Source organism: Myxocyprinus asiaticus, chromosome 6 (assembly GCF_019703515.2).
Source record: "Myxocyprinus asiaticus isolate MX2 ecotype Aquarium Trade chromosome 6, UBuf_Myxa_2, whole genome shotgun sequence".
Lineage (NCBI taxonomy): Eukaryota > Metazoa > Chordata > Actinopteri > Cypriniformes > Catostomidae > Myxocyprinus > Myxocyprinus asiaticus.
In genome coordinates this window covers 27285674-27311956 of record NC_059349.1, presented here as the reverse complement: position 1 = coordinate 27311956, position 26283 = coordinate 27285674, and the positions used below count along the sequence as shown (strand labels likewise).

The 26283-nt window shown below is 38.7% G+C and overlaps 1 protein-coding gene across 5 annotated transcripts in view; it reads right to left on the bottom strand.

The window, feature by feature from the left end:
- Nucleotides 1-26283, bottom strand: part of LOC127442282 (fibronectin type III domain-containing protein 3B-like) — a 229482-nt gene that overhangs the window by 58100 nt on the left and 145099 nt on the right. For all 5 annotated transcript variants that reach the window (XM_051700180.1, XM_051700181.1, XM_051700179.1 and 2 more), the window contains 2 exons: nt 21727-21958; nt 19936-20208 (listed from right to left, as the gene is read on the bottom strand). In XM_051700180.1, the coding sequence (XP_051556140.1) occupies nt 19936-20208; nt 21727-21958 (505 nt within the window). The remainder of the gene's footprint in view (nt 1-19935; nt 20209-21726; nt 21959-26283) is intronic.

The window sequence follows — 26283 nt, the reverse complement described above, 5'->3', positions numbered from 1 at the left end:
CAAGAGAGAGAGAGAGAGAGAGAGAGAGAGAGAGAGAGAAACAAATGGGTGTTATTCCATTATGAATCAATAGGGGTCAGGTTTACCTCAAAAACCCAGCAGCAGATAAAAGCAAAAAAGCATTAAGAGCTAGTAACTTTCACAGGTCACAGATTCCTCTGAAAAGAAAACAAACACAGCTGAGGGGTATACAGCAAATTTTAATAAGAATCTGAGGAGTAATAGAGGGCGCCTTTTGCCTTGAGTGAATAGTTTTTTGGACAACATGGCATTAGAAAATATTTCGTAACCACAGAGGAGCCCGCAGACCCAATTGAAGGCCGCTGGCACATGAGGAGACACATGAGCTGTAGGGAGCTTGCGTTGTAATGTCTTAATAGTGAATCACATCCATAACTTGTACACTACTCCCACACCACATTGAAATCTCGCACACGGAAAAAAATGCTCAATTACCTCATGTTCCCAAGGACAGATTAGCTCACTTAAACTACCAGATCATCAGCAACAGACAGTCTGACGGAATGCATTTAAATCTTTACTGGCATGTGTGGTTTCTCACTAGACATACACACACACAAACATCATATCTCTATCAAGTGCAATTGCCCACCAACCCCTGATTTATAATTTCCACAATAGACTCTACTGACATTTGCCTCCCCTTTCTAAATTTCTTTTTCCAGAGGTATAAGTGTCTGAGAGAAAAATAAAAAAAATAAAGAGAAGTATATGTGTGTAAACAGGTAGTTGACATGAAATGTCAAGTGGTGACTCTTATCATATATTTTTCCGATGTTAGAAATAATAGTATCTATCCTTCTTCCTCTGTATTACCTCTGAGCGACCAGATGGTGTCCAGAAACTGAATCGGCATTGTTGACGTTTAAATCAGTCAGATTTAGAGAAAACCACAGTACAGAAATCGCCCTTCTTAGGATTACAAATGACTTATTGGCGGAGGAAGCTGGAGAACGCTCCATTTTAGCGTTGCTTGAATTAACTGCAGTGTTTGATTATTCAGTTTTAATCGAAACATTGAAGAAATGGGTGGGAATACCTTTGGTGGCTTTAGACTGGTTTGTTTCCTACTTGATGAATAAGAAATTTGTAGGTCTGTTGGAGATTAAATGTCCTCCTCTTCAAACATTTATTGTGGTGTTCTGCAAGGATCCCTGTTAGGGCCAATATTGTTTTCACTATGCATGTTACCACTTGGCTCTGTGATTCAAAAATACAACATTAATTTTCAGTGCTATACAGATGACCTACAGTTGTATTTGTCATTGAATCTCAATGACCTGACTAATTTAAATGTTCTTCAAGCATGTACAGGAGACATAAAAAATCAGAATGCATCTGGTTTTCTTCAGTTACAGATAAAACAGAGGTTGTCATAATCAGTCATCATTAAAAAAAAGATCAGAATGAATCAGCACTTAGACAAGCAGTCCAAAATAATCAACAGGTGATGAAAAATTTGGGAGTCTATTTTGATACTAATTTAAAATTTGAATATCTCATCCGGAAGTTAGTTCAATCTTGTTTTTATCAGTTAAGAAACATTTCTAAGGTTAGACTATTTCTTGAGTTTCAAGGATACAGAGGAGGTTATTTTTTTTTATTTTTTTTTTTAGTGTTAAAGCAACGCACTTTAGCATGGCTACAATCAGTGCAAAATGTGTTTTTGTAGTGTTTTCCTGTATGTGTTGCTTTTGTTGCTATGTGAATATGTTGCTTTACTGTGTGTTTTTGATTTTATGTTTTGTGAAGCACATTGTGCTTAATCACTAAAAGGTGCTATATAATTAAAATACAATTATCAGAAAACTGTGGAAGTATGAAACAAGGTGTTTTTACCGCTTAAAGCTGATGTAATTTGTTCAGATGTTGAAATTCTCTCATACCCCAGCTTAATATGCAGGGACAACTATCAGATGCCAATGTATAGGTTAATTTCACCTAAAAGTATAACACTGTGGCACTATTAAAACATTCCTATATTTTTTTTTTTTTTTTAGCAGCTCGCCTGGGCTGACACAGCAACACTGGCTCAACCAATGGTGTGAGTTTGGAGTGGGACAGTTTGATCTGTTTATACAACCAACAGAAGATTGGGGAGTTTTCTGGAATCTGTTTGAAAACAGTAATTACAAATCCCATTTCCAGAAAAGTTGGGACATTTTGTAAAATGCAATAAAAACAAGAATCTGTGATTTGTTAATCCTCTTGGACCTTATTTAACTGACAAAAGTACAAACAAATTTCCAAGGTTTTCACTGACCAACTTAATTGCATTTTGTAAATATAAACAAATTTTACCACTGTGTTAAATCACTTTTCCTTTTAATTACACTTTTTAATTGTTTGGGAACTGAGGATACTAATTGTTGCAGTATTGCAAGTGGAATTTTTGCCCATTCTTGCTTGATACAAGACTTAAGCTGCACAACAGTCCATGGTCATTGTTGTCTGATTCTCCTCTTCATGATGCACCATACATTTTCAATAGGAGACAGATCTGGACTGCAGGCAGGCCAGTCAAGCACAGACACTCTGTCTACGAAGCCACGCTATAGTAGCACTTGCAGAATGTGGCCTGGCATTGTCTTGCTGAAATAACCATGAACTTCCTGGGAAAAGACGTCATCTTGATGGCAGCATATGTCTCTCTAAAACCCCAATATATGCCTCCACGTCTATGGTACCTTCACGCATATGCAAGTCACCCATGCCGTGGGCACTGATGCACCCTCATACCATGACATATGCTGGCTTTTGCACTTTTCGCTGACAAAAGTCTGGATGGTGCCTTTTGTCTTTGGCACGGAAAACTCGACGTCCGTTTTTTTCAAAAACAAGCTGAAACGTGGACTCATCTGACCACAGCACACATTTCCACTGTCTTTCAGACCATCAGAGATGAGTTTGGGCCCAGAGACCTCGGCGGCATTTCTGCATAGAATTGATATATGGCTTTCTCCTTGCTTAATAGAGTTTCAAGTTGCATTTCTTGATGCAGCGGCAGACTGCGTTAAGTGACAAAGGTTTTCCGAAGTACTCCTGAACCCATTCTGCTATATTTAATACAGTAGCATGAAGGTTTCTCATGCAATGCCGTCTGAGGGCTCGAAGGTCACGCACAATCAACCATGCTTTCCGACACTGCCCAACACGGACTGAGATTTCTCTGGATTCCCTGAATGTTTTCACAATATTATGTAAGGTAGATGGTGAAACACCTAAATTCTTTGCAATCTTGCATTGAGAAATTTTATTTTTGAACTGTTTGACAATTCTCTCACGAACTTTGGCACAAAGTGATGAGCCACGACTCATCTTTGCTTGCAAAGACTGAGCCTTTGGTGGATGCTCCTTTTATACCCAATCATGATACTCTCACCTGTTACCAATACACCTGCTTATTGTGGAATGTTTCAAAATGGTTTAACTTGAATATTCTAAACTTTGCACTCTTATTTTGCCCTGACCCAACTTCTTTTTTTGAATGTGTTGCAGGAATCAAATTCAAAATGTGTTTATATTCACAAAATACAATTAAGTTGGTCAGTGAAAACATTGGAAATCTTTTCTTTATACTTTTGTCAGTTAAATAAAGGTTCAAGAGAATTAACAGATCACAGATTCTCCTTTTTATTGCATTTGACAAAATGTCCCAACTTTTCTGGAAATGGTGTTTGTATTTTTGTAATTCCATTTAGTGATGCTATTGGAACAGAAAGACACTGCAACTTTAATAAACAATACACAATTATTATTTTTTTCCCCACAGGGGTCAACAAGGAATGTTACAGCATGTTTTCACAGTACAAAGAATTATTTTATTTTAAAAAAAATTCAGTCCTCATATGACCCCTTTACACAGAATATTTTCCATTTATAATAATTAATTTGTCACACAGTAAGACTATTTAACTGCCGACAAAATAAAGGTGACTAAAAATGATAAAAAACTAGGTGGAAATGGTTACCAGTTAGAGCACCTAAAACACACTTTCCCTTCATAAACAATTTTTTACCAGAATCTTCTGAGTTCATTACCTGAGTTCATGAAGTTCCTGTTATTTGTCAACTACCCAAATACACTCAATGTGTGATTGATGTTTGTGTTTATTTCTTGAGTAGAGAGCACACTGGGAATTCACAATGCCTCTGGGTCCTCATGAGTCACAGCAACAGTGATGTCATACACAATCACCTGAAAATGACCCCAGGAGGTAGGCACACAAAGAATACAAGGTTCTCCAAGAGCCGGAAAGACTTACTAATGAAGTGTGTCGGTGTGTGTTTGTGTGTGTGAGTGACAAATGAATTTATTACTGAGAAGTGATCGTGCAAATCATGCACATGTGGAAGAATATGAGGTCGCCTTCCACCTGCCATTAACAGAGTGGCAGTCATTTTTAAACACACACAAACACAAAGACAGCCATGCTTTTAGAACCAGATGAGTGCAGACAGGGTCCAAAGTAAAAAGGAACAGTTCATGTCATGAAATTTAGTCATGAGATGTAAAAGAAACAATGAGGTTTGATGTGACTGAGGTTTCTTTATATTTGATAATGGCTCTGTATACATGAGTTGATCAATGAATTGATTTGAAAGTGAATCATGACTTAATTTAAGTCAGATCATCATATAAAGTGATTGTATGACTTCAGAAGACTTGGCATATGACACGGCATATGACACATCAAGTGCATGGACTACTTTTATGACACTTTTAGGTGCTTTTTTAAACTTTAAAATTGGTCAGTATCAACTTTGATTTCATGGAAATCAGTGACCGTGACATTCTTTAAATATCTCCTTTTATGGGTGAAATATTCCTTTAAGCTTTTTTTTTTTTTTTTTAAGCCAGTGATGAGTGAATTGAGAATATTTATCAGACATAAATAATTCTTTCTGCCCATGAAACTGTATTTTGCATTATTTTTATTCAATATATATATATATATATATATATATATATATATATATATATATATATATATATATATATTTTTTTTTTTTTCTTCTATATATATATATATATATATATATATATATATATTCAATATATATCTATGACAATGAAAATGTATTATATTTCCATGCATATGTTTGACAAATAGTGCAGGTCATTGCATATAGTATGAGATGAGTCAGATTCCGTCTCTCAGTGAAACTGCACCTGTCACAAAAATTCAAAGAGACACTGTGACTTTGTTTCACTTTGATGCCTTAATATGAGCAACGTTCCACATGGAGGTCTAGGGGGAAAATAACTTCAGGCATTCTAGAACTTTTAATGGTACATTTTAAAATCTTTAATAGACGGTTTGATTTGAATCGCTTACATCAGTGAAAGTCAGACTATCGTTCTTAAAGTTTGATATAAACCATGTAGTAAAGTTACCGGCCTACTGACGAGTGACTCTATTTTTACTGCTGAAAAGACCATCAGACAACAAGAATTTTCATGCTGGTCTAAATCTGGTTTATCCTGGTGTTTGGTGCTGATCTAGCAGGTGATTCAGGATAGCGTCATTGTTCACCAGCAAAAAATGCTGTTTATATACTTGCCAAAGCCAATTTTTACTCACATTTACTACTTGGTGAGTGTTAATTTTGGATCCTGAATGCAGGGAATGAAAAGGAAATCCTCCCCGCAAGTGTAGGGCTACCTGTTCACCACCTCCATACACGAGCTAGCCATCATATCCACTTCCTGTGTCTTCATCCTTCCTCCTCCCTCCTCTTTCCTCTCCTGCCCTCAGGGGAAACCTTGCTCTGTTCTGCTGCTGCCAAGCACAGCACTCAACTTTCCGAAGCATTACGTCTGTTTCTCATGCATGTGGTCTCCACAGGGAGCCGTATGGCAGACGGTAGATGCTCACTCTCTGTCTTGCCCTCCTGCCATGATTTGAATAACTGCTGCTTCACAATATATACATAATAATATATACAGGAAGAAGAAAAAAAGAAAAAGAAAAAGAAAAGAAAGAACCAATATCTCCCATCATCATTTACTCACCCTCATGTTAAGTATTACTTTTTTTCTTCAATGGAACACAAAAGGAGAAACTTTTAAGAATATACTGGTTGCTCTTTTCCATGCTTTTACAATGAATGGTGACTGGAACTTTCAAGCTTAAGAAATGACACAAAAGCACCATACAAATATCGTAAAAGTGGTCCATATAACTGCATTATATTCCTCATTGTAAATCATCTAAAGTCATACATTTTCTTTCATTCTGACTGATAAATGAATACAGGGTTGCTGCAGAGTGGTTAAAATCAAATAAAAGACTTTAAGAAATCCAATAAAATACTTTAAGACCTGAACAAACAATATTAATACAGAATGTCCATACCAGAACAAACAAACAATCTAAAAATAAATCATGCATCACAGATTATTTTACTTAAATAGGCTGGGGGGACACATTCAACAATGCCTTAGAGCTTGTAACACTGATTACACCGTGTAACAAATTTTGTTTTCTTTTTGGTTCATGGGTTGTAAGTGTTATTTCCTAATTGTTTATGCCTCAAAAGTATAGAAAATGGCTATTATTCCCCACAAACTTTGCTTTTGTGACCAGAACAGTGATATTTTGAAATTTACCTATTTTCCAAAACATTCCAGATAGATTCAGTGCTGAGTAAACTTTCAAGAACTTTCCAGTAGTAGTATAAATACAGGGGCCTTAAGCCCACCAGTTCAGTTTAGTTCCAGCTGCCTAAGTGGATACATATCTGCATTTTTCTGAGATGGCATCAAGAGGCTGAAAGCATCCGGCAGATGCATTTTGCTACGTCTGCGGCCAATTTATCAAGATAAGAGCGAAAAAGTACTCCGTGGAAGCATTGTCTAAGATGTGTGAGGCCTACAAGGCATATTTCGGCATGCCTGTCGGGGATCAAGACAAACCCTGGGCACCTCATTTCACATGCGAGCACTGCAAAAACAACTCTGGAAGGTAAGATGGACAATTGCTGCTCGGAATTTTATGTTATAAAATTTGTTAATTTTTAAAAATGTAAAAGATTTTAATTTTAAAATGTTTTACAATTTTCACTGTTATTGAAAAAATATATCATATGCTAAATGTTGCGAGAATCTCTTACACATTAGTCATGGGTGAAATAAATGTATTTTTGTAGGATGGTACAGAGGGGAAAAGAGAGCCATTAAGTTCGCTATCCCAAGAATTTTGCGGGAACCCACTGACCACTCAAGCAACTGCTACTTCTACATGGTGGACCCTTCCAAACGTCGGACTGGCAAGAATGCACCTGCTATCACGTATCCAGACGTTCCTTCGTCCATCGCCCCGGTGCCACACTGCCATGAGCTCCCCGTACCCACTCCTCCGGAGAGAGAGCAGCTGTCTTTAGAAGACAGCAGCAAGTCAGAGAGCGAGGAAGACGTTGTAGATCCAGATGATTTCAGACGTGGAGCTGAGGAGAGAAACCCAAACTTCCCCAACCAAAAAGACCTCAACGACTTGATTAGAGATCTTGGTCTCACCAAGTCCAATGCCGAGCTTTTGACATCTAGGCTCAAGCAGTGGAACTTGTTGGATGAAAGTGTGCAATTCTTAGATCAGAGGAAGCATCACCTACCTTTTTCCAGCTTCTTCACTCGTCAAGATGGGCTCTGCTTCTGCCACAATATGACCAGTCTGTTCGAGGCAATCGGAATCGCATGTAACCAGAATGAGTGGCGCCTCTTCATTGACAGCTCATCCAGGAACCTCAAAGCCATGCTGCTCCATAATGGTAACAAGTACCCGTCTCTTCCCCTGGCTCACTCGGTGCACCTCAAAGAGGATTACAACAGCATCAAGACCTTGCTGGACGCCTTGAAATATGAACTTTATTGGGAACACCTGAACACCAACTTATTCATGCGATTATCTAATCAGCCAATCGTGTGGCAGCAATGCAATGTATAAAATCATGCAGATACTGCTCAGGAGCTTCAGTTAATGTTCACATCAACCATCAGAATGGGGAAAAAATTTGATCAGTGATTTAGACTGTGGTATGATTGCTGGTGCCAGGTGGGCTGGTTTGAGTATTTCTGTAACTGCTGATCTCCTGGGATTTTCACGCACAACAGTCTCTAGAATTTACTCACAATGGTGCCAAAAACATCCAGGATCGGTGATGATCTGGGGGTGCTTCAGAAAGGCTGGAATTGGGCAGATTCATCTTTGTGAAGGATGCATACAAGGTTATCCTGGAAGAAAACTTGCTTCCTTCTGCTCTGACAATGTTCCCCAACTCTGAGGATTGGTTTTTCCAGCAGGACAATGCTCCATGCCACACAATCAGGTCAATCAAAGTGTGGATGGAGGACCACCGGATCAAGACCCTGTCATGGCCAGCTCAATCTCCAGACCTGAACCCCATCAAAAACTTCTGGAATGTGATCAAGAGGAAGATGGATGGCCACAAGCCATCAAACAAAGCAGAGCTGCTTGAATTTTTGCGCCAGGAGTGGCATAAAGTCACCCAACAGCAATGTGAAAAACTGTTAGAGAGCATGCCAAAACACATGAAAGCTGTGACTGAAAATCAGGGTTATTCCACCAAATATTGATTTCTGAACTCTTCCTAAGTTAAAACATTAGTATTGTGTTGTTTAAAAATAAATATATACTAGGTTTCTATGCATTATTCGAGGTCTGAAAACACAGCATCTTTTTTGTTATTTTGACCAGTTGTCATTTTCTGCAAATAAATGCTCTAAATAATCATATTTTTATTTGAAATTTGGGAGAAATTTTGTCAGTACTTTATAGAATAAAACAAAAATGTTCATTTTGCACAAACACATACCTATAAATAATAAATCCAGAGAAACTGATAATTTTGCAGTGGTCTCTGAACACACACACACACCCTTTATACACTATATACATATATATCAACATTGCTTTATATACCAGTATATCAATACATACAAATTAGAGGTCGGCACTGAATGGATTTTTGCAGTTAATAATCACATTAGGCCATTCCGAGATTCCTGTCTTTCAATCCCCAAATTTAAGACCTTTTTAAATTATAATTAAGACTTTTGTTATACCATTTTAAGACTTTTTATGACCTTAAATTTTGTAAACTGAATAAAGACGTTAAGAAACCGCGTGAACCCTGGACCCCTTTTCAGAGAACACAAAGCTAATGCATGACTTCAAAATAAGGCAAGACTATCTTATACCGCTTTTATGACACTTTTAAGGTGCTTTTTCATAATTTTTAAGCTTGAAAGCTCAAGTTCTGTTTTTGAATGATAAAGAGGGACTGGTACATTCCCCCAAAACATTTCTCCTTTTGTTCTCTGCATAAGAAAGTCACACAGGATTGGAACAACATGAGAGTAAATAAACGATGACTGAATTAAAAACTTTGGGTCAACAATTCTTTTAATTCTGGTCTGACAGCAAACTGAATAAGTTAATTTCCTTTCTCAGTCTCTCTCTGGATATCTGGGGTGGAGAGGAGTGTCTGCATTCAATTACAGGGTAAGGTCAAAGAAGGGAGAGTGGAAAAGGGATTTGTGGGGAGAGGGAGGTGGTGAAAATACGGAATGCGAAAAAGGGATTGAAGGGAGGTAAAGATAGAGTGGTCACATTGAAGCGACAGAACTGGAGGAAAGAGAAAGTGAACGAGAGGAAGAGAAAAACAGAGAGAGACCAAATTACCAGCTGGTTTGTAGACTGAATAGGATCTGAATAAACCCCTAACCCTGAATATTAAAAAAGGATATTCACATTGACTTTAATAACCTAGTGTGATGATGTTATGATGAGGGTCAAAGGTTATAGAGGTCATGCCCCGAGTCATGAGAGAGCTCACACTTGACCCTGCAAACACACTATATACCAACATCGAAATCCCTCCCTAGACTTCAGGAATCATAAAAAATTGGTCTGGTGCTGCAGTGTGAGTGGAGTGTTTGGCTGTTTAGGTGTGTTTTGGTCTATGTGAATGAGAGCGTGCGTGTGTATACAAGGAGGTGCTAGGTAAACACCCAAAACTGAATTTGCAGACTATTGGAAAAAAGCTCTCCAAGAACACCCACAGAGTTGCAGATGCCAAATGGTCAGGCCAGTGTCTATGCGTGAGTACTACAGGCATTTAAAGTGATAGTTCACCTGAAAATCTAAATTCTGTCATTTAGTTAGAGGATCCAATCTGCTGGGGTAAAGGGATAGTTCACCTTAAAGTGAATATTTTATCATCATTTACTCATTTTCATGTTGTTCCAAACCCATATGACTTTATTCCATGGAACACAAAAGGTGATACTAGGCAGGTCTCAGTAACCATTCCCTTCCATTGAATCTTTTTTTTTCCCATACAATGTACGTGAATGTGGCTAATGCATCTCCGTTTGTGTTCCACAGAAGAAAGACTCTCATACAGGTTTGGAACAACATGAGGGTGAGTAAATGATGACAAAATATTCAGTTTTAGGTGAACTATCCCTTTAACAACAGCTCATATCCTTTAAGCTATCTCCTTGAATAGGGGCTACAGGCTGTCGCTATCAGCGGTGATCAGTCAGACATAAACATGTTGCACAGCCAAAATTCCATTAGTTGGGCTAATTTGTTTATTTGCTTTGAGATGAAAGCCTCCTAGAAGTGTGCATGCACCTCACCCTGAAAATAAAGAGTGCTTTTGTGGACTTAATCAACTTTATGCAAACACATGTGGGTGCTTTGCTCATTTCTGCCTCCATGTGGAGTGAGAGGGAATGACACATTCTTGATTAGTGACGGTCCTTTAAACACACCACCTACGGGACCAGACAGGTGTTATGAGTACATAGAAAAATGTGAAAAATGACCAGGCAAAGCTTAGTCAAGAAGAAAATCATAAAAAAGAAAAAGAAAAAAAAGAAAGTGAGGTTATGGCTCTTGAACAGGACATGGTCAGGATGACTAGATGACCAGGAAATCACACTACGTTAAGGTTTTTCTGTTTTTTACACAAGGAGCACTTTTCCATACACACCGCAATGAGTAATATGATGAAACACATAATGATTTTAAAGGCAGAGCAGAAAAAAGTATTATCCAAGGTGGCAAAATAATCTGTGCAGAAAATATGTCACTAATAATGGGGTGGTGAGAGAGGGGGTGTGGGAGGAAGGGAGAGAAAGAAAGAAAGAGTGCGAGAAGATTGCAGGCTCCCAATCATTCTCATCTCTGCATAGCACACATTCTATCCTCTCAACAGCTGGCTGTCTAATCCCTCTCACACAAACCTGTGCCACCCTGAGAACCACTACCACAGCCAACTCTCTTTCTCATACACACAGCCCTTTAAAAACAACTGTACACCCCTCTTTCTGTGTATTGTCTATACAATAAACATTAATTTTGTATATTTATGTGTATGTAGCACCATAAAGTGTTGATCAAGTATGGCGACTAATGTACCACAATGTCCCACATGATTAATAATGGAATAAATAATATCTCTATTTATCTATTAGGGATGTCATAAAATATTGATTATTGATTGGCACGTTATTTTATCAATATATTTTTGAGGCATCCATATATTAAAATTAGCCTACATTTAAATTAGAAGCCTTATTTGCATGCTTTCCAATTCATTCAGCTGGGTCTGTTGAACAGTCTGGCGTAATAGCACTGGGAGACCACAAGAGGGAGATGTAACTTTTACTGAAGCCAGTTGCATTCAGGAAAGGCACAGGTATCACACACGCGCACACACACACACACAGGATGAGCTGAAGCAGAACAGCAGATGCCAGTCCAAAGTTATGAAGGTTTTTGTACTTCAAGAATGAACAAAGTGACGTTGATGAGTTTGCAGATTAGTGTATGAAACTGGTGTAACTGCGCAAACTGAATGGTTAGAAATGGCGATGTTTATTATGCAATTTCTCTGAATATAGAGTTGAATAGGTCTTTCATTCAAGCTAACCACAAAAAGACATACTTGTAACTGAAAACACATTGTGTAGGCTATATGAAAGATACATATACACACTACTGTATATCATCCAGTGATGGCTAGAGTAAATAATCTTTGTCCTTTGATAAAGATTTTGGCCGGATTTAATAGTGGCGCTCCGTGGCACTGCAGAATGTTGATGCTGAACATTGCTTGCTTGCTTGCTATCTATCAATCACAAAGGTAAAACTATGGCCCCCATGCCCTCAAAACAAATCTCTCTTTCCGTCCATTCCAAAACTCTCCTCTCTCCTAGGTCCCTTTAGCAAAACTGATATAACTACATGAAATTCAACAATGACCTTATTAATAACATATTTTAAACATCAGCAGTACATTGCCTCTCCCTGTATACATAATTTGGCACCAGACTAAACTGATCAACCTTTAAGTTGAAAGAGGTCGAATTAAGGACATTAAGAATTTTTGGCAAAACCCTCCAGATGTTAGCGGCATCACACATAACTGTGCTTTGATTTGCTATAAAAAGCACATGGACGATAGGTGTGTGTGTAACTCTTTGATAAGCTATTGTTTGCTTTTATTTTAGTTTCAGAGACTGTAGAATCCTCCAGCCAAATCAGCAGGATGGATGCTTGTTTTTCCAGAACTGCCAAGCTGGCATTGGTCTCTCTCCCTTACTGTGCTAGCTCCATGTCTCCAGCTATCTCCAGAGGAACTCTGTGGCATTCACTCACTGCAGAGATGCATGTCCTCTCTAATGCCAAGGGACACAGGGATACGCCAGTGCTTCCTGGAAGAAAACTGGTAAGAATGGAGGGAGTTGGCAGAAGAAAGGAGGGACAAAAGGGGAAAGAACAAAGACAGAGATGCAGAGGAGGAGGGAAAGAGACTGAACCAGGGTGACCTCTGTAATCACAGCTGCCAAGTGGCACAATCACAACATCAGTGGCACACATGCCAGTTTAAATACAGTTTTGAAATACTGTGCACAGAAATGGCGAAATTAGCCCCTTTCCCCACATAAAGTCCCAGTACTTTCCCCTTTGGAACTTTCTAGATGAGAACCCTTAAAAAGAACTGCACACCTGAGGAGACTTTCCCTCACATATTCGCATACACAAAAGGAACCCCCGTAGTGATGTCATGTAGAGTCGATCATTTCATTTCTGACGTTGTTTGCAAGCGCAATTAAATAGGAGCAACAACAAAATCAACAACACTGACAGAGGACGCCAGGATCTGGCCATTTGAAGCGTCAGTGAGAGGACAGTTGAATCGCTCAGCCAATTTTAACCACGCAGCACTCACTAAGCTCAATGGAAAACATGTGGAAAATGCACTATAAACCTATTTATCAACATGATCTTTTACAATAAAGGCTTTTATGACTCAATATAAAATACTGTACTGAACTACTCACCCTTTGACTTATAAAAGTCATCTTAATGCAAGTTAACCATGCAGTAACAGGCACGCAACACTTTCCTCGTGTATATTAGATTTCATGACGGTTAAGTTTCTAATAGATTTCAATTACCCACTTTCGATAAACATTTCAATGTAGCAATCCAGAAATCACTTTATTTTCTGTATAGCCACACAGTACACACAGTCACAGTACAGATGCAATGAAAACTCAAACTGAGTCTCCTGTTGAAGTTAGCTCTGCTCACCCCTCGCACACACAAAATATGTGAAACCGGCAATACTTTTTGGATACTTTGTTAGTTTTGTTATTTCTGTTAAGGGAATTGGAAAATTAGCACAATCCACTGAGTAGCAGGCTAGCAGCTACATTTCGCGGTTCTCATTGCTTTATGCATCATAAGTATTTGACCAATCACAGGTTGCAGCACCTTCCACAGTCCTTCTTCTCCCAAAAAGTACATACTACAGAGTAGAAGCTAAAAAAATCCCTCTTAATGGCTAAGGAGACCTACAGTTCCTAATGTTCAAAAATTACGAAAAATATTAGTTCCGAGTAAAAGTACCTAATACGGGCTTTAGTTCCTGCAATGGGAAAGGGCCTAATGTGTATTGAATTAACTCCTGAATACTGAATGATACAACAGAATCGCAACTATTTGGAGGCCCGTCTTCACATACATATTTACCAAGTATCACCACACTATTAACCCTGGCACAGACAAACAGTCTATGCTGAATTCCACTGAAACAGACACAGTTTGTGCATTATGTTACTGTAAGAGGGAATTCCCAGAAAAAAATGGCAATGTTGATTTTGGCCCAGCATTTAGAGCTGTCTGTGGCAACTTCTTGAAATGTAGCCTAACCAGGTCCTTAACAATCTTCCACTGGCATCAAGATAGGTGAGAGTTATAGCGTGCCAACTATAAATGATTGAATAAGCACCAGTGAATCATTGAAAGGTCATGTTTAATTAGGTGAAGTGTTGGCATCTGGTTACAAGCTCTTATCTGTCCTCGACCTTCTCATGATTTGGTTTCCCAAGTTGCATCACCCATTATTGCTCCATCACAAGTGACCTCCCGAGGAGGTCTGAGCATAACCTTTCTCAGTGACTCAAATAGCTGTGTCTGAAAACTAAGGCCTTAACAGATAGCATTTCTGCATGAAGGTATTTCTTATGGAAACTGGTTCCAGATCAGCTTACAAAACACACCAAAGTAACATTTAATGATCTAAAACAAATTCAAGTGACCTTAAGATATAACCAAGAAAATATTTAGAGACTACAATGCTTATTTCTCATAGGTTGGATATTAGCTGCTTTCAATCACTCCATCAGACTGTATTTTTAATATTTCAACCAACCGTCGAATGGCACACTCAGGATTTTGGAAAATCATAGGCAGTAAACGATACATCTATGCTGTCTTCAAAATCTGACCAGATGAAGGCATCTTAGTAGACAGGATAAAACACAATGGATTCGGACGTACCCTGATGCCAACCTACAGTCATATGTACCCTGCTGGAAAATACACTTTAAGATGGTTTCTGTGTTTTGGAACATGGTAGCTGGTTTCTTGCTATTCATAAACTGTGTGACCAGCCACCATGATCGAAAACCAACCACCTTAAGTTATTATGACCTGCTGGTTGATATGATCTACTGGCTTGGACCAGGTAAAGACCTACTTATGACTACAACCATCTATAATCCAGTTACCATGATCCAAAACACAGCTACCAGCTTAATCTGGATATTCCAGCAGGTATACTGCCTGCAAAGGCAGCATTTTTCAGCTTTTGGACACAACTACTGTATATGTTGTGAGAAAGCGAATGTGGGAGACTGAACTGTTACCATTTTGGCAACAACACAGAGCCAAGATGGAGGATTAGGGGACATCTGTTGCTCCTGGTCGGCAATGATGGAGTGCAAGCACGTGGCTGGAGGAAGTGCTCTGTGACATAGAGGACCAGAAACAGAACATCTGTTTTTGCTTGAGTCCACACACAACATATAAGCAGAGTCTGAGATAGAAAGGAGTTAAGGTTGAAATGCTGTAAGCCTGACACCATGGAGAGGTTAATCTAGTGGCTAGTCTTCCTCTGCACAAGCTTAACCCCTGCCTGAACTAGTTAATGATGGAGGATAGGTAGAAAGCATAGAAATCCTTGCAGCTTAGGAACTAAGAAGTTGATGGTCCCTGGGATGTGCCTTCCTGCATTATGTAATTTAACTTCATGTGCTGAGCTTGAGCTGAGGTGAGCATGTTTGTGCCCACTGGGTGATTTGAGCAAAGACCATCCAGGCAAGGTGCTGAGAGATGACGGGTTGAGTTGTTTTTACAGCTCCAGCCGTGTCTGGTAGCAATGCCTGGACCTTCGAGCTGCTATGCCAAAAACAAAGTATTTTAGAAAGCTGGAATGTCTGGCCTTTTGTTGTCCATCTCTCTCTTTCCCTCTATCTTTTTTCTCTTTCCTTCCTATAGCTCAACTAGTGAAGCATGGTGCTAACCAAGCCAATGTCATGGGTTTGACACCCAGAGACTGATAAAATGTATAGCTTGAAGCCACCGTATGTTGCTTTGGATAAAAGCGTCTGCCATATGCGTAAATGTCTTCCTTACTCTTGAGGGTTTCATCATAATTGTGGGTTTCTCTGAAAAAAGAAAAATAACCTGATCTCCAGCGTGACATGGAGAGCCAAGTCTTTTGCATCTGTGTATGTGTGGTCATGATGATTTATGCCTGGGAGCAAGGCTGCAGTAAGGTCCAGATGGCCATAGCCCTCAGTAAGGGAAGTGAGCAAGAAGCCCTCGGTTTGTTTTCTGTCCTATATCACCCGCTCAGTCAACTGCACAGAGGAGAACTGTACACTGTGGTCTTTTATGCTGGTTTTACACTTGATTCGATTTCTTGGTCCGAAACGGAGTTTGATTCCTCCCCCCTCCTCCTGGTCTCTTTTCAAATTGTATTATTTGGTTCTAACCATTGTATGTTTGCGCCATAAATGTGAGAACCACTAAGTACTAGAAGCAGCTGTTTACCACTGTACTGTATCTTGGTAATGATTAAGGGAGACAAGACCACAGCCTGGATGCATTGCAAGAGATGCAAAGGCAGCGAGCTGTTTGTTGATGGCAAATTCTGCAAGCAGCAATAAGAAATGCGTTTTTCTACAACAGGCAAATTCTACATCATCAATTGCAGCTCACTTCCACAAGTCAGTCCAGATTGTGTTTATACCAACTGCAAACCATATCGAAGTTTACATGAACCATACTCCAGTCTACTGATTCAAGCAGCTTTCACACCAACCAAACAAAGCGAACTGTAACTTCAAACGTAGTGTAAAAGCACCCTTACATTCAACCCCTACATCCTGCTTCTGTTGACCTCACTCAACCACTTGGCCCACACTGTTTTTTTCCTTAAGAGGAATATTGTTTTTTCAATATTTTAGACAAAACTGATTATGCTTTTTACATGGTTACTTACCAAAGAAATACATAATTGCTCACAAAATATTGTTGTGAAATGATTTTATTATGCAAGAAGAACCTGTAGCGTGGAGTGCAACGAAAGACGATGGTGTAGTATACACTAGTGGCTGCCATCTCATCTGTCTCGTATTTGCCAGGACGTCCGTATATTGTGAAAGAGCAGCCAAAAGTAGGGAGTAATAACTTTACAGACAAATGCAAATCTTATCTCCTGGGAACTCTGCTGCAGACGGGTTTTGCCTTTGATCCTGAGGGTACTCTAAGAGTGTGTGTATCATCAAGACACCATATGGATGTATGAGGTAAAAGGAATTCTTGTTTAGCTTGTTAAGCTATGAAGGCCTACCATGAATTGATCAAAGGATGGGCGGCTTGTGCTTGCAGCAGACACATCGTGTTTCCATGATGTCAGTGCATAATAATAAGTCAAATTTTACAACACCTGCATACCACACAACAAGTTCAGCCTTCAAGACAATAAGAAACCCAGACTAAAACATTTTAAAAACTTCTTTGAGAGGCTAAATGAAGACATTCAAGCTGGTCTAGGCTGATTTATGCTTGTTATGCTTGTTTATCTGGTGGACCAGCATAGCCATGTAGTTCACCAGCAAAAAATACTGGTCAACCAGCATTGTCTTTCATGTGAAGATGGTTGACCAAGAAAGTCTTGCTGGTTAAGCAAGTTAAAAAGCATCCAAAACACAACATATGCTTGTGATGTCTTTTCAACAGGGAATACATTACTAACTGTGGATGTTTTTTAAAGGCCAAAAGGGAGCTTTTGGGGTACAACTGCCCTTTTGACAAATCAAATAAATGAAGGGGTCATTCTCCTGCTGCACTTATTAGCACTTGCAAATGTGAATTGACGAAACACCTGAGATCAATGGCATTTCAGAGTTTTATGTAATTGAAACCTGTACGACTTCAAGGCAACCATGGCAACCAAGGCTAGGGAAAAAAACTGGCAGAAGACACTACAATAATAGCAAGACCTTCTGAAGCACAGGTGTGGGTTTAAATAATTAAAAACAGTTATGGAAGCATAAACTGACAAAAATGTTTATGTAAAGAAAATGTCCTTGAGAGTGGGAAATAGTATGTGAACACATCTGAAATTGAGCTCTTTTCCAATCACCACTGCAGGGGGGCTGATAAGGCACATGTGGAATTGTTAAGGATCAGTGTCCTTGCTCAAAGGACCCCTTTATCAAGAGAACATGACTCCAAAGATATGTGGGCCGCCTTTCAGCAGAGGCCCAACCTGGGCAACAAGGGCCAAATTGTGGACACTGGAAAAACGATAGCACCTTGGCGATTCCCAGCTATGCAGTTTCCGTGGCATGACATCTCCCTTTACCTCTATTGATGCACTTACCTTTTTTTTTTTTTTTTTTACGAGTAGAGAGAAAAACATTGTGGGCAGACTTAAGGAAACATGCATTACAAATGTCTAATCGAAGCTAAGAAACACCAGAGGCTAAACACTATAGCCATGCATGAGATGATTTAATGTAACCACAATAACATCTACAATGTCTTGGATAAACATTGTCGAGAATTTCTGGCACAGAACGTAAGCAGAACGTAACCACCTCACTCTATTCCAAAGTTTGAGTCTCCGTACATTGTAACCAAACCTTTACCAGTTGTAGGAGATTAGAGAGTTTTCTTTTTTTCTTTTTTTTATTTATATATAATATATTTATACATTTACAACATTTATACAACATAATAAAATAATATCTAATCTTCTAATATATATAATGTTATATAATATACGAACACACATATACAGTTCTGTGCACAAGTCTTGTTTTGATTATAAGATGGTTATTTATATCTTCAGCTTTAGTGTGTCAATAGAAACTATAAATATTAGACTCTCAAATATTACTTTTGCAAATAGAAAAGATTACAATAGAAGAACAGGGAGCCCTGCAACAGATGGCATGGCCCCACAGAGCCCCCCACTGAACATCGAGTCAGTCTGGGATTACACGAAGAGACAGAGGCAATTGAGACAACCTAAAACGACAGAAGAACTGTGGCAAATTCTCCAAGCAGCTTGGAACACCCTATCAGCCAACAACCAAGAAAAACAGTGTTGAGGTGTACCTAGAAGAATTGGTGCTGTTTTGAATGCAAAGTCACACCAATTATTGATTTAGCTTTTTTTTTAAAGGTTTTTTTTGTTTTGTTTACTGGACTTGTATGATGTTAATTGATAAATGAAAAATATTTATGGAATTATTTTTAAAGACATCCTCCCTATGCAACATTTTTCACAAGTGCCTTAAACTTTTGCATAGTACTGTGACTCTATGTATGTATGGGTATTTTATATATATATATCACAGCAGGTGCACTGAAGGTCAGATTATATATTATCAAACATATAATGTGGTGTTTAGATGTTTATAATGACTGCTTATGACAGATAAGATGCGATCGCAAATGTGCTTGCCGGCTATGTGCAATGCCATATTGTTTACATGCAATGCAACATGGGATTCGGAGTTCGTATAAGAAGCATAGAAGGTTCTAAAAGCCCAGCCCAGTGGACAGACTTGTTTGTATATTCTTTGTCTGACGTCAAAAAACAGTGCCGCATTGCTGCATCAAAGCGCTCTGACGGTAATGGCTTTAAACTTTTATTTAGTGATTGTTTGAATGTTTGTAACATAAAAATAAAGATATTGTTGAAAAGACTATTTGAGCATCTCTTTTACTGGTAAACAGCAGCAGGAATGCAGATCACACCGGTTTGATTGTACACATCTGAGCCCAGCCTAGTGTAATCACACTGGTTTGATCGTACGTGCGAAAGGGTTAATGTGTCCAAGCTAAAACTGCAAAGACACAGCTCTAACAATCTTAATAATTTGTAAAAAAAATAAAATAAATATATATATATTTTTTGCACATACAGAGACTCCAGCATAATACAGCTTATTCACAGACCTGTAACAGTGACTCAGATATTAAGAGTATAAAGCCCTGCAAATGTACTTACCCTGTAAGTCTGGCTCGCTGGACCTGGGGCTACTCCGAGGTCCACGGACTGTTTTTTTAGCCCCAGGACTGCTTCCCCCTCCACCGCCTCCAATACTTCCATGGATCTTGCCGTAGCCATTGTACACGTTGTTGCAGCCCATGTTGCTCTTATAGATAGAGGGAGGGCTGTTGAGACGATTCTGCCGCTCCAATCTGTCCTTCATCTTTTTCGGTGCTGGTTTGTACTGCTCATCCCGCCCAATGTAGTTCATCCCATACAAGGGAATTATCTCTGCAGCAACAAAATTCAACATTCAGCAATGAATCTTTTACGCAAGTTACTGTAGATATGGAAGAATTACATTTATGAAAACACTGAAAAGAGGGCACAGGTATGGTGTAAAAAGGTCCGTAGGACCTTAGCACCAGTTGATATTAAAATAAAAATGTCATGAAACCAGCCTTTCTACAGCATCAGTATTACCAAGTACCAACTCAATTCAGTGCCCATGCATTGTCTGTCTGCTTCTGAACGCTTGACTGTGTATATGAATGATCAAATTGATCTCTTGGTCAAAGCCCGTCTCGCTGAGGTATTAATGTGAACACTGTCGTTTATGCCTTAAGTGAATGTAAATAGGTGGGATCAATAAAATCTAATGTGTGTAAAAATATTTGATATAAAATAACTCTATAACACGAACGCATATTTGCATTTGTCTGCACTGTTTTTCGTTGTTTTTCTATATTGTAAACATGCATCAGACAGAAATTTTGATCGTTGCGCCGCGTGCTGGGCAGGAGTGCCACATTTTTTTAGATGCCGTGTCAAGTTAAAAACAACGTCAATATTTAAAAGCGAGTCTTAAAGCGATAGTTCACCCAAAAATAAAAATTCTCTCATCATTTTTCCCTCTGCTGAACACAAAGATTTTTAGAAGAATATCTCAGTATGGACCGTAGGTCCATACAACGCAAGTCAATGTGTACCAAAATTGTGAAGCTCCAAAAAGAACAAAGGCAACATTAAAGTAATCCATATGACTTGAGTGGTTAAATCCATATCTTCAGAAGCGATATGATTGGTGTGGGTGAAAAGAAGATCAATATTTAAGTCCGTTTTTATTATAACTTATCCTCCCTGCCCAGTAGGTAGCGATATGCACAAAGAATGTAAATCGCCAGAAACAAAAGAAGGTGAAAATGACAGTTGAGATTGATAATAAAAAGGGCTTATATATTGATCTGTTTCTCACCCATACCAATCATATAAATTCTTCTAAAAATCTTTGATTATGTTCATCTGAAGAAAGACAATCAAACACATCTGGGATGGCATGAGGGTGAGTAAATAATGAGAGAATTTACTTTTTTGGGTGAACTATTCCTTTAAGACACCTGCATTCTGTTCTATCCATTGCTTTGCATCTTTTCTTAGCACAAGAACGTATTCAGCCCCTAATAGACCGCTGTGTAAAATTAATCTTGACAAGAAAACAAGAAAGCCATCAGCTCTTAATTATTTTTGTCTTTATAACTGACTGTTTACTTGAATAATTACTTACAAAAAACTTTAAAAGCTATTTACTTGACCAATACTTTAACACTACATTCCATTGTTTTAATTCCATTTGTTAATATTAATCTTCCTAAATATAGAACGGTTTTCAAAATCATGTTAGCTTTTGCTGTGGGATCAAATTTGGCAATTGAGAATCATGAAATTTCACTGGTATTGGTATCGACTACTGAAATTTTGGTATCGTGACAATCCTAGAACACACAAGTCAGTGATTATACGTACTCTTACCTTCATTGTACATTGGTGGGATGTGATGCTGGTAGTACTGATGGGGTGGAATGTCCCCAGGGCTGATGGGTGGGTAGAAGGCTGTGTGTGAGTTGGGGATAAAGGGTGGGGGAGCCATGTATGGAGGTAAGTGATGTGTGGGAGAGATGGCTGGGGAAAAGCTGGGAGGATAACATTCTGGAGACTGAGGGGTGACCACCACTCTCCGGACCCCTGTGTTGTCTTCCAGCACCTTTGGAAAGAACAACAAAATAAAGAAGGAAAATTAATTCAGGAAAGAGATGCTAAGGTCCACCAGTATGGTAGGTATAAGGGAAAATTCCTTCTCAGTACTTAGTAGGATACATAAAGCCTCGAACCCTACACCACCTGCTTCACATGATGACCCTAAATGTATGTCTACCTGTAAGTTTATGTGTGTACATGTGATTGTGTTTGACCAGCCTATCAATCAGCAGAAAGCAGTGTGAGAGAGGTTGTCAGGAGTGATCATCATGGCTCAGTTCAAGTTCAGACTTGTTGTGCATTCAGATTTGAGAGAGCCTTCATTTCATCATACATGTCTATGTGAGACATCAGACAGACTGAGGTTGTCGAATGCAAGCTAAGAGGTGAAAGAGGGCCTCTTAATAAGGTCTCCTTCATATATATTCTAGATTTTAAAAGTGATGTTATTCTTTTAGTTGTTAAAATACTTTCTCTTATAATAGTTTAATGGACAAAGACAACAACAGTTTGCCAATGCAAGTTTATTCTTCCGAAAATATGTAAACACTGCGGCTCTATCAAAAATATCCAGCTCGACCAGCCCAACATATCAACACTGGATCAACCAATGGCGCAAGTTTGAGGCATGACTACCTGTTTGTGTAACCAATGGCTGACAGGGGAGTGCTCAGGAAAACAGCTGATATTTTTGCAATTTCATTTGGTGACACTAGTTGAGCAGAAATTACACACTCCAGCTTATAACAAACATTTTAACTGTATATTGTAAATGTAAGCTTTAGGCCAGTGCTACACAACATGTGGTCTGTGGGCCACATGTGGCCCTCAAGCCATATTTTGAAGTCCCCCTTATGTTTTCTTTATCAAAAATATATCAATATCCCATCAAATGTGTCGGAATTCTGATGTGTCCAGCTCATTACAAGAACAGTAATAACAGAAAAAAATAATCATTTATCCTGCAACTTATTCATGATCAGCAAATTTCACAGCAAAATGCAAAATAGGGTGAACAAATCGTTATATGACTTCTCATTGGAGCAGTTTTGGAGCTAATATTGAATATATCTCTTTTGTCTTTGAACACGTCTCTCTGGTGAATGTGATGCTGGACACTCATGTTGTTTATTAGTTGACAGTGTCTTTTGACAGTGACAATAGAACTGATCATATCTGTTTTCTATATTGCAATGAATATGGTAGAAAGTGGTTCTTTGAAAAATTAAAACCAAACCATGAGAAAATGGTTACACCCCTAATTTATAGGCTATATAAGGTATAAAACATTAATTTAAAATGTTATACGTATATACACTCACTGAGCACTTTATTAGGAACACCTGTACAGCTACTTATTCATGCGATTATTTAATCAGCAAATGTGTGGCAACAGTGAAATGAATAAATAATAAAGTCACAGATACGGGTCAGGAGCTTCAGTTAATGTTCAGAGCAACCATCAGAATGGGGAAAAAAAGTGATCTCAGTTACTTTGACTGTGACATGATTGTTGGTGCCAGATAGGCTGGTTTGAGTATTTCTATAACTGCTAATCTCCTGATATTTTCACATACAACAGTCTATAGAGTTTACTCAGAATGGTGCCAAAAAACAAAAACATCCAGTTTTGCGGACAAAAACGTTGTTGATGAGAGAGGTCAACGGAAAATGGCCAGATAGTGAGCAGAATAGCATCTCAGAATGCACAACACGTCGAACCCTGAGACGGATGGGCTACAACAGCAGAAAAACACATCGGGCACTTTATTAGGACCATAGTGTTCCTAATAAGTGCAAAGTGAGTGAGTGTATATATATACAGTTGTGCTCAAAAGTTTGCATACCCTGTCACAAATTGTGAAATTTTGGCATTGATTTTGAAAATAGGACTGATCATGCAAAAAAAAACTGTCTTTTATTTAAGGATAGTGATCATATGAAGCCATTTATCATCACATAGTTGTTTGGATCCTTTTTAAATCATAATGATAACAGAAATCACCCAAATGGCCCTGATCAAAAGTTTACATACCCTTGAACGTTTGGCCTTGTTACAGACACACAAGGTGACACACACAGGTTTAAATGGCAATTAGAAGTTAATTTCCCACACCTGTGGCTTTTTAAATTGCAAATAGTGTCCGTGTATGAATAGTCAATGAGTTTGTTAGCTCTCACGTGGATGCACTGAGCAGGCTAGATACTGAGCCACGTGGAGCAGAAAAGAACTGTCAAAAGACCTGCATAACAAGGTAATGGAACTTTATAAAGATGGGAAAGGATATAAAAATATATCCAAAGCCTTGAAAATGCCAGTCAGTACTGTTCAATCACTTAAGAAGTGGAAAATTCGGGGATCTTTTGATACCAAGCCAAGGTCAGGTAGACCAAGAAAGATTTCAGCCACAACTGCCAGAAGAATTGTTCGGGATACAAAGAAAAACCCACAGGTAACCTCACGAGAAATACAGGCTGCTCTGGAAAAAGACGGTGTGGTTGTTTCAAGGAGCACAATACTTGTTGACCCCTCTCCAAACATAGTGCTTATGGTTGTGACCATAAAGCTCTATTTTGGTCTCGTCACTCCAAATTACAGTGTGCCAGAAGCTGTGAGGTGTGTCAAGGTGTTGTTGGGCATATTGTAACTGGGCTTTTTTGTGGCATTGGCTTCTTTCTGGCAACTCGACCATGAAGCTCATTTTTGTTCAAGTATCGTCATATTATGCTCCTTGAAACAACCACACCATCTTTTTCCAGAGCAGCCTGTATTTTTCCTGAGGTTACCTGTGGGTTTTTCTTTGTATCCCGACCGGATGCAATGATTGGTCAATCATTTTTTAGTCCTGTCCCTTTTTACATTAAGACCACTTAAATTATTGATTGCTATCAGGATGTGAAGAGACTTTCAACCAGTATAACAAAAAAAATTCTGGAAAAGGTTGCACACCCTAGCTTTAACAACAGATGAAATGAGGGACTTGGATATAAAAAATAAATAAATAAATAAAAAAAAACATCTATTCTAGAGTAAATCTTATGGACTGATGAAACAAATGTATTGTCCCTACCAGATGGGTTCAAAAGTCTCCAAATATCTGTAAGACCAAGAATTTTATCCTGTGAAGCGTCAGTGTTGCTCTAGGGGGGCTTACACACTTTTGCTTCACTATGATCAAGGACTGAGTCTATCAATAGATTAAAGTCTCCTCCCAATATTATATCAGGAGGAGTGCCAGCGGCTTGCAACATCCCTTCAAGATCTATAAAAAAAGCCCTGATCATCAGCGTTAGGTGCGTAAATATTAGCCAAAATAAGATTTTGCCCCTGAATTTCTGCTAAAACAATAATGACTCTTCCTAATTTATCTTTAATCTGTTTGAAACATTTGAATTGTAGATGCTTAGTGTAATGACTCCCCTGCTCTTACTTGATCCAGCACTAAAGAAAACATGTCCACCTCATATCTTCACAAAATGTTCAGCTTTCTTGAAGAAACACTATATCATATTTCTTATGCTTAAGAGAAATAACCTTCCTTCTTTTTATGGGGTACCCCAACCCATTCAAATTCCACTTGGAGAGAGACAATCCACTCATATTAACATTTGACATTTTGACATATTAGAAAAAAGACTGTCAAAAATACAATTATAAAGACCACATTCCAACATTAGTGCAACAATCAAACCCCAAACTTCCCCCCGAAAAAACAAACAGAAAAAAGAAAAATGTGCACATTAACCCCGTGCACGACAGCGCCAACTGGCATCCATCCCTCTAAACTCAAACAGTCCATGTACGCCTACGAGAGCCCCTGCGACAACTTTGCTGTCAGATTGCTCAAGTCTGGTGTTTCTATACACATTTTGTGAGACAGAATTATACAACAGAAGATAATCTATAAAACAAAATCCAGCCAATAGGCGAAATAAACAAAGAACGTGTAGATTCATCCACATAACCGTCCCGAAGGTGTGTTCCTCAACAAAAAAAACTCCAGTCGCTAGGCAGAACCAGCACAAAAAAAACAAAAAAAAAAAAAACAGTTTCCTCAGATAGTCAAACGAATGTTCAGTGAGCTGGACCATTCAGCTGCAACATGAGTGCAACAAATAACCTACTCACTCCAATGACTTGCAAGAAATAATCCACAAAACAAACTCCAACCAATAGGAGGCATAATCACAAAGAACGTGCAGATTAATCCACAACACTGTCCCAAAGGAGTGTTACTACACAAAACAAACTCCAGTCGCTAGGCGGAACCAGCACAAAAAGAAAAAAAAAAAGGCGCTCATTTTCCTTGGACAGTCAAGTGAATGTTCAGT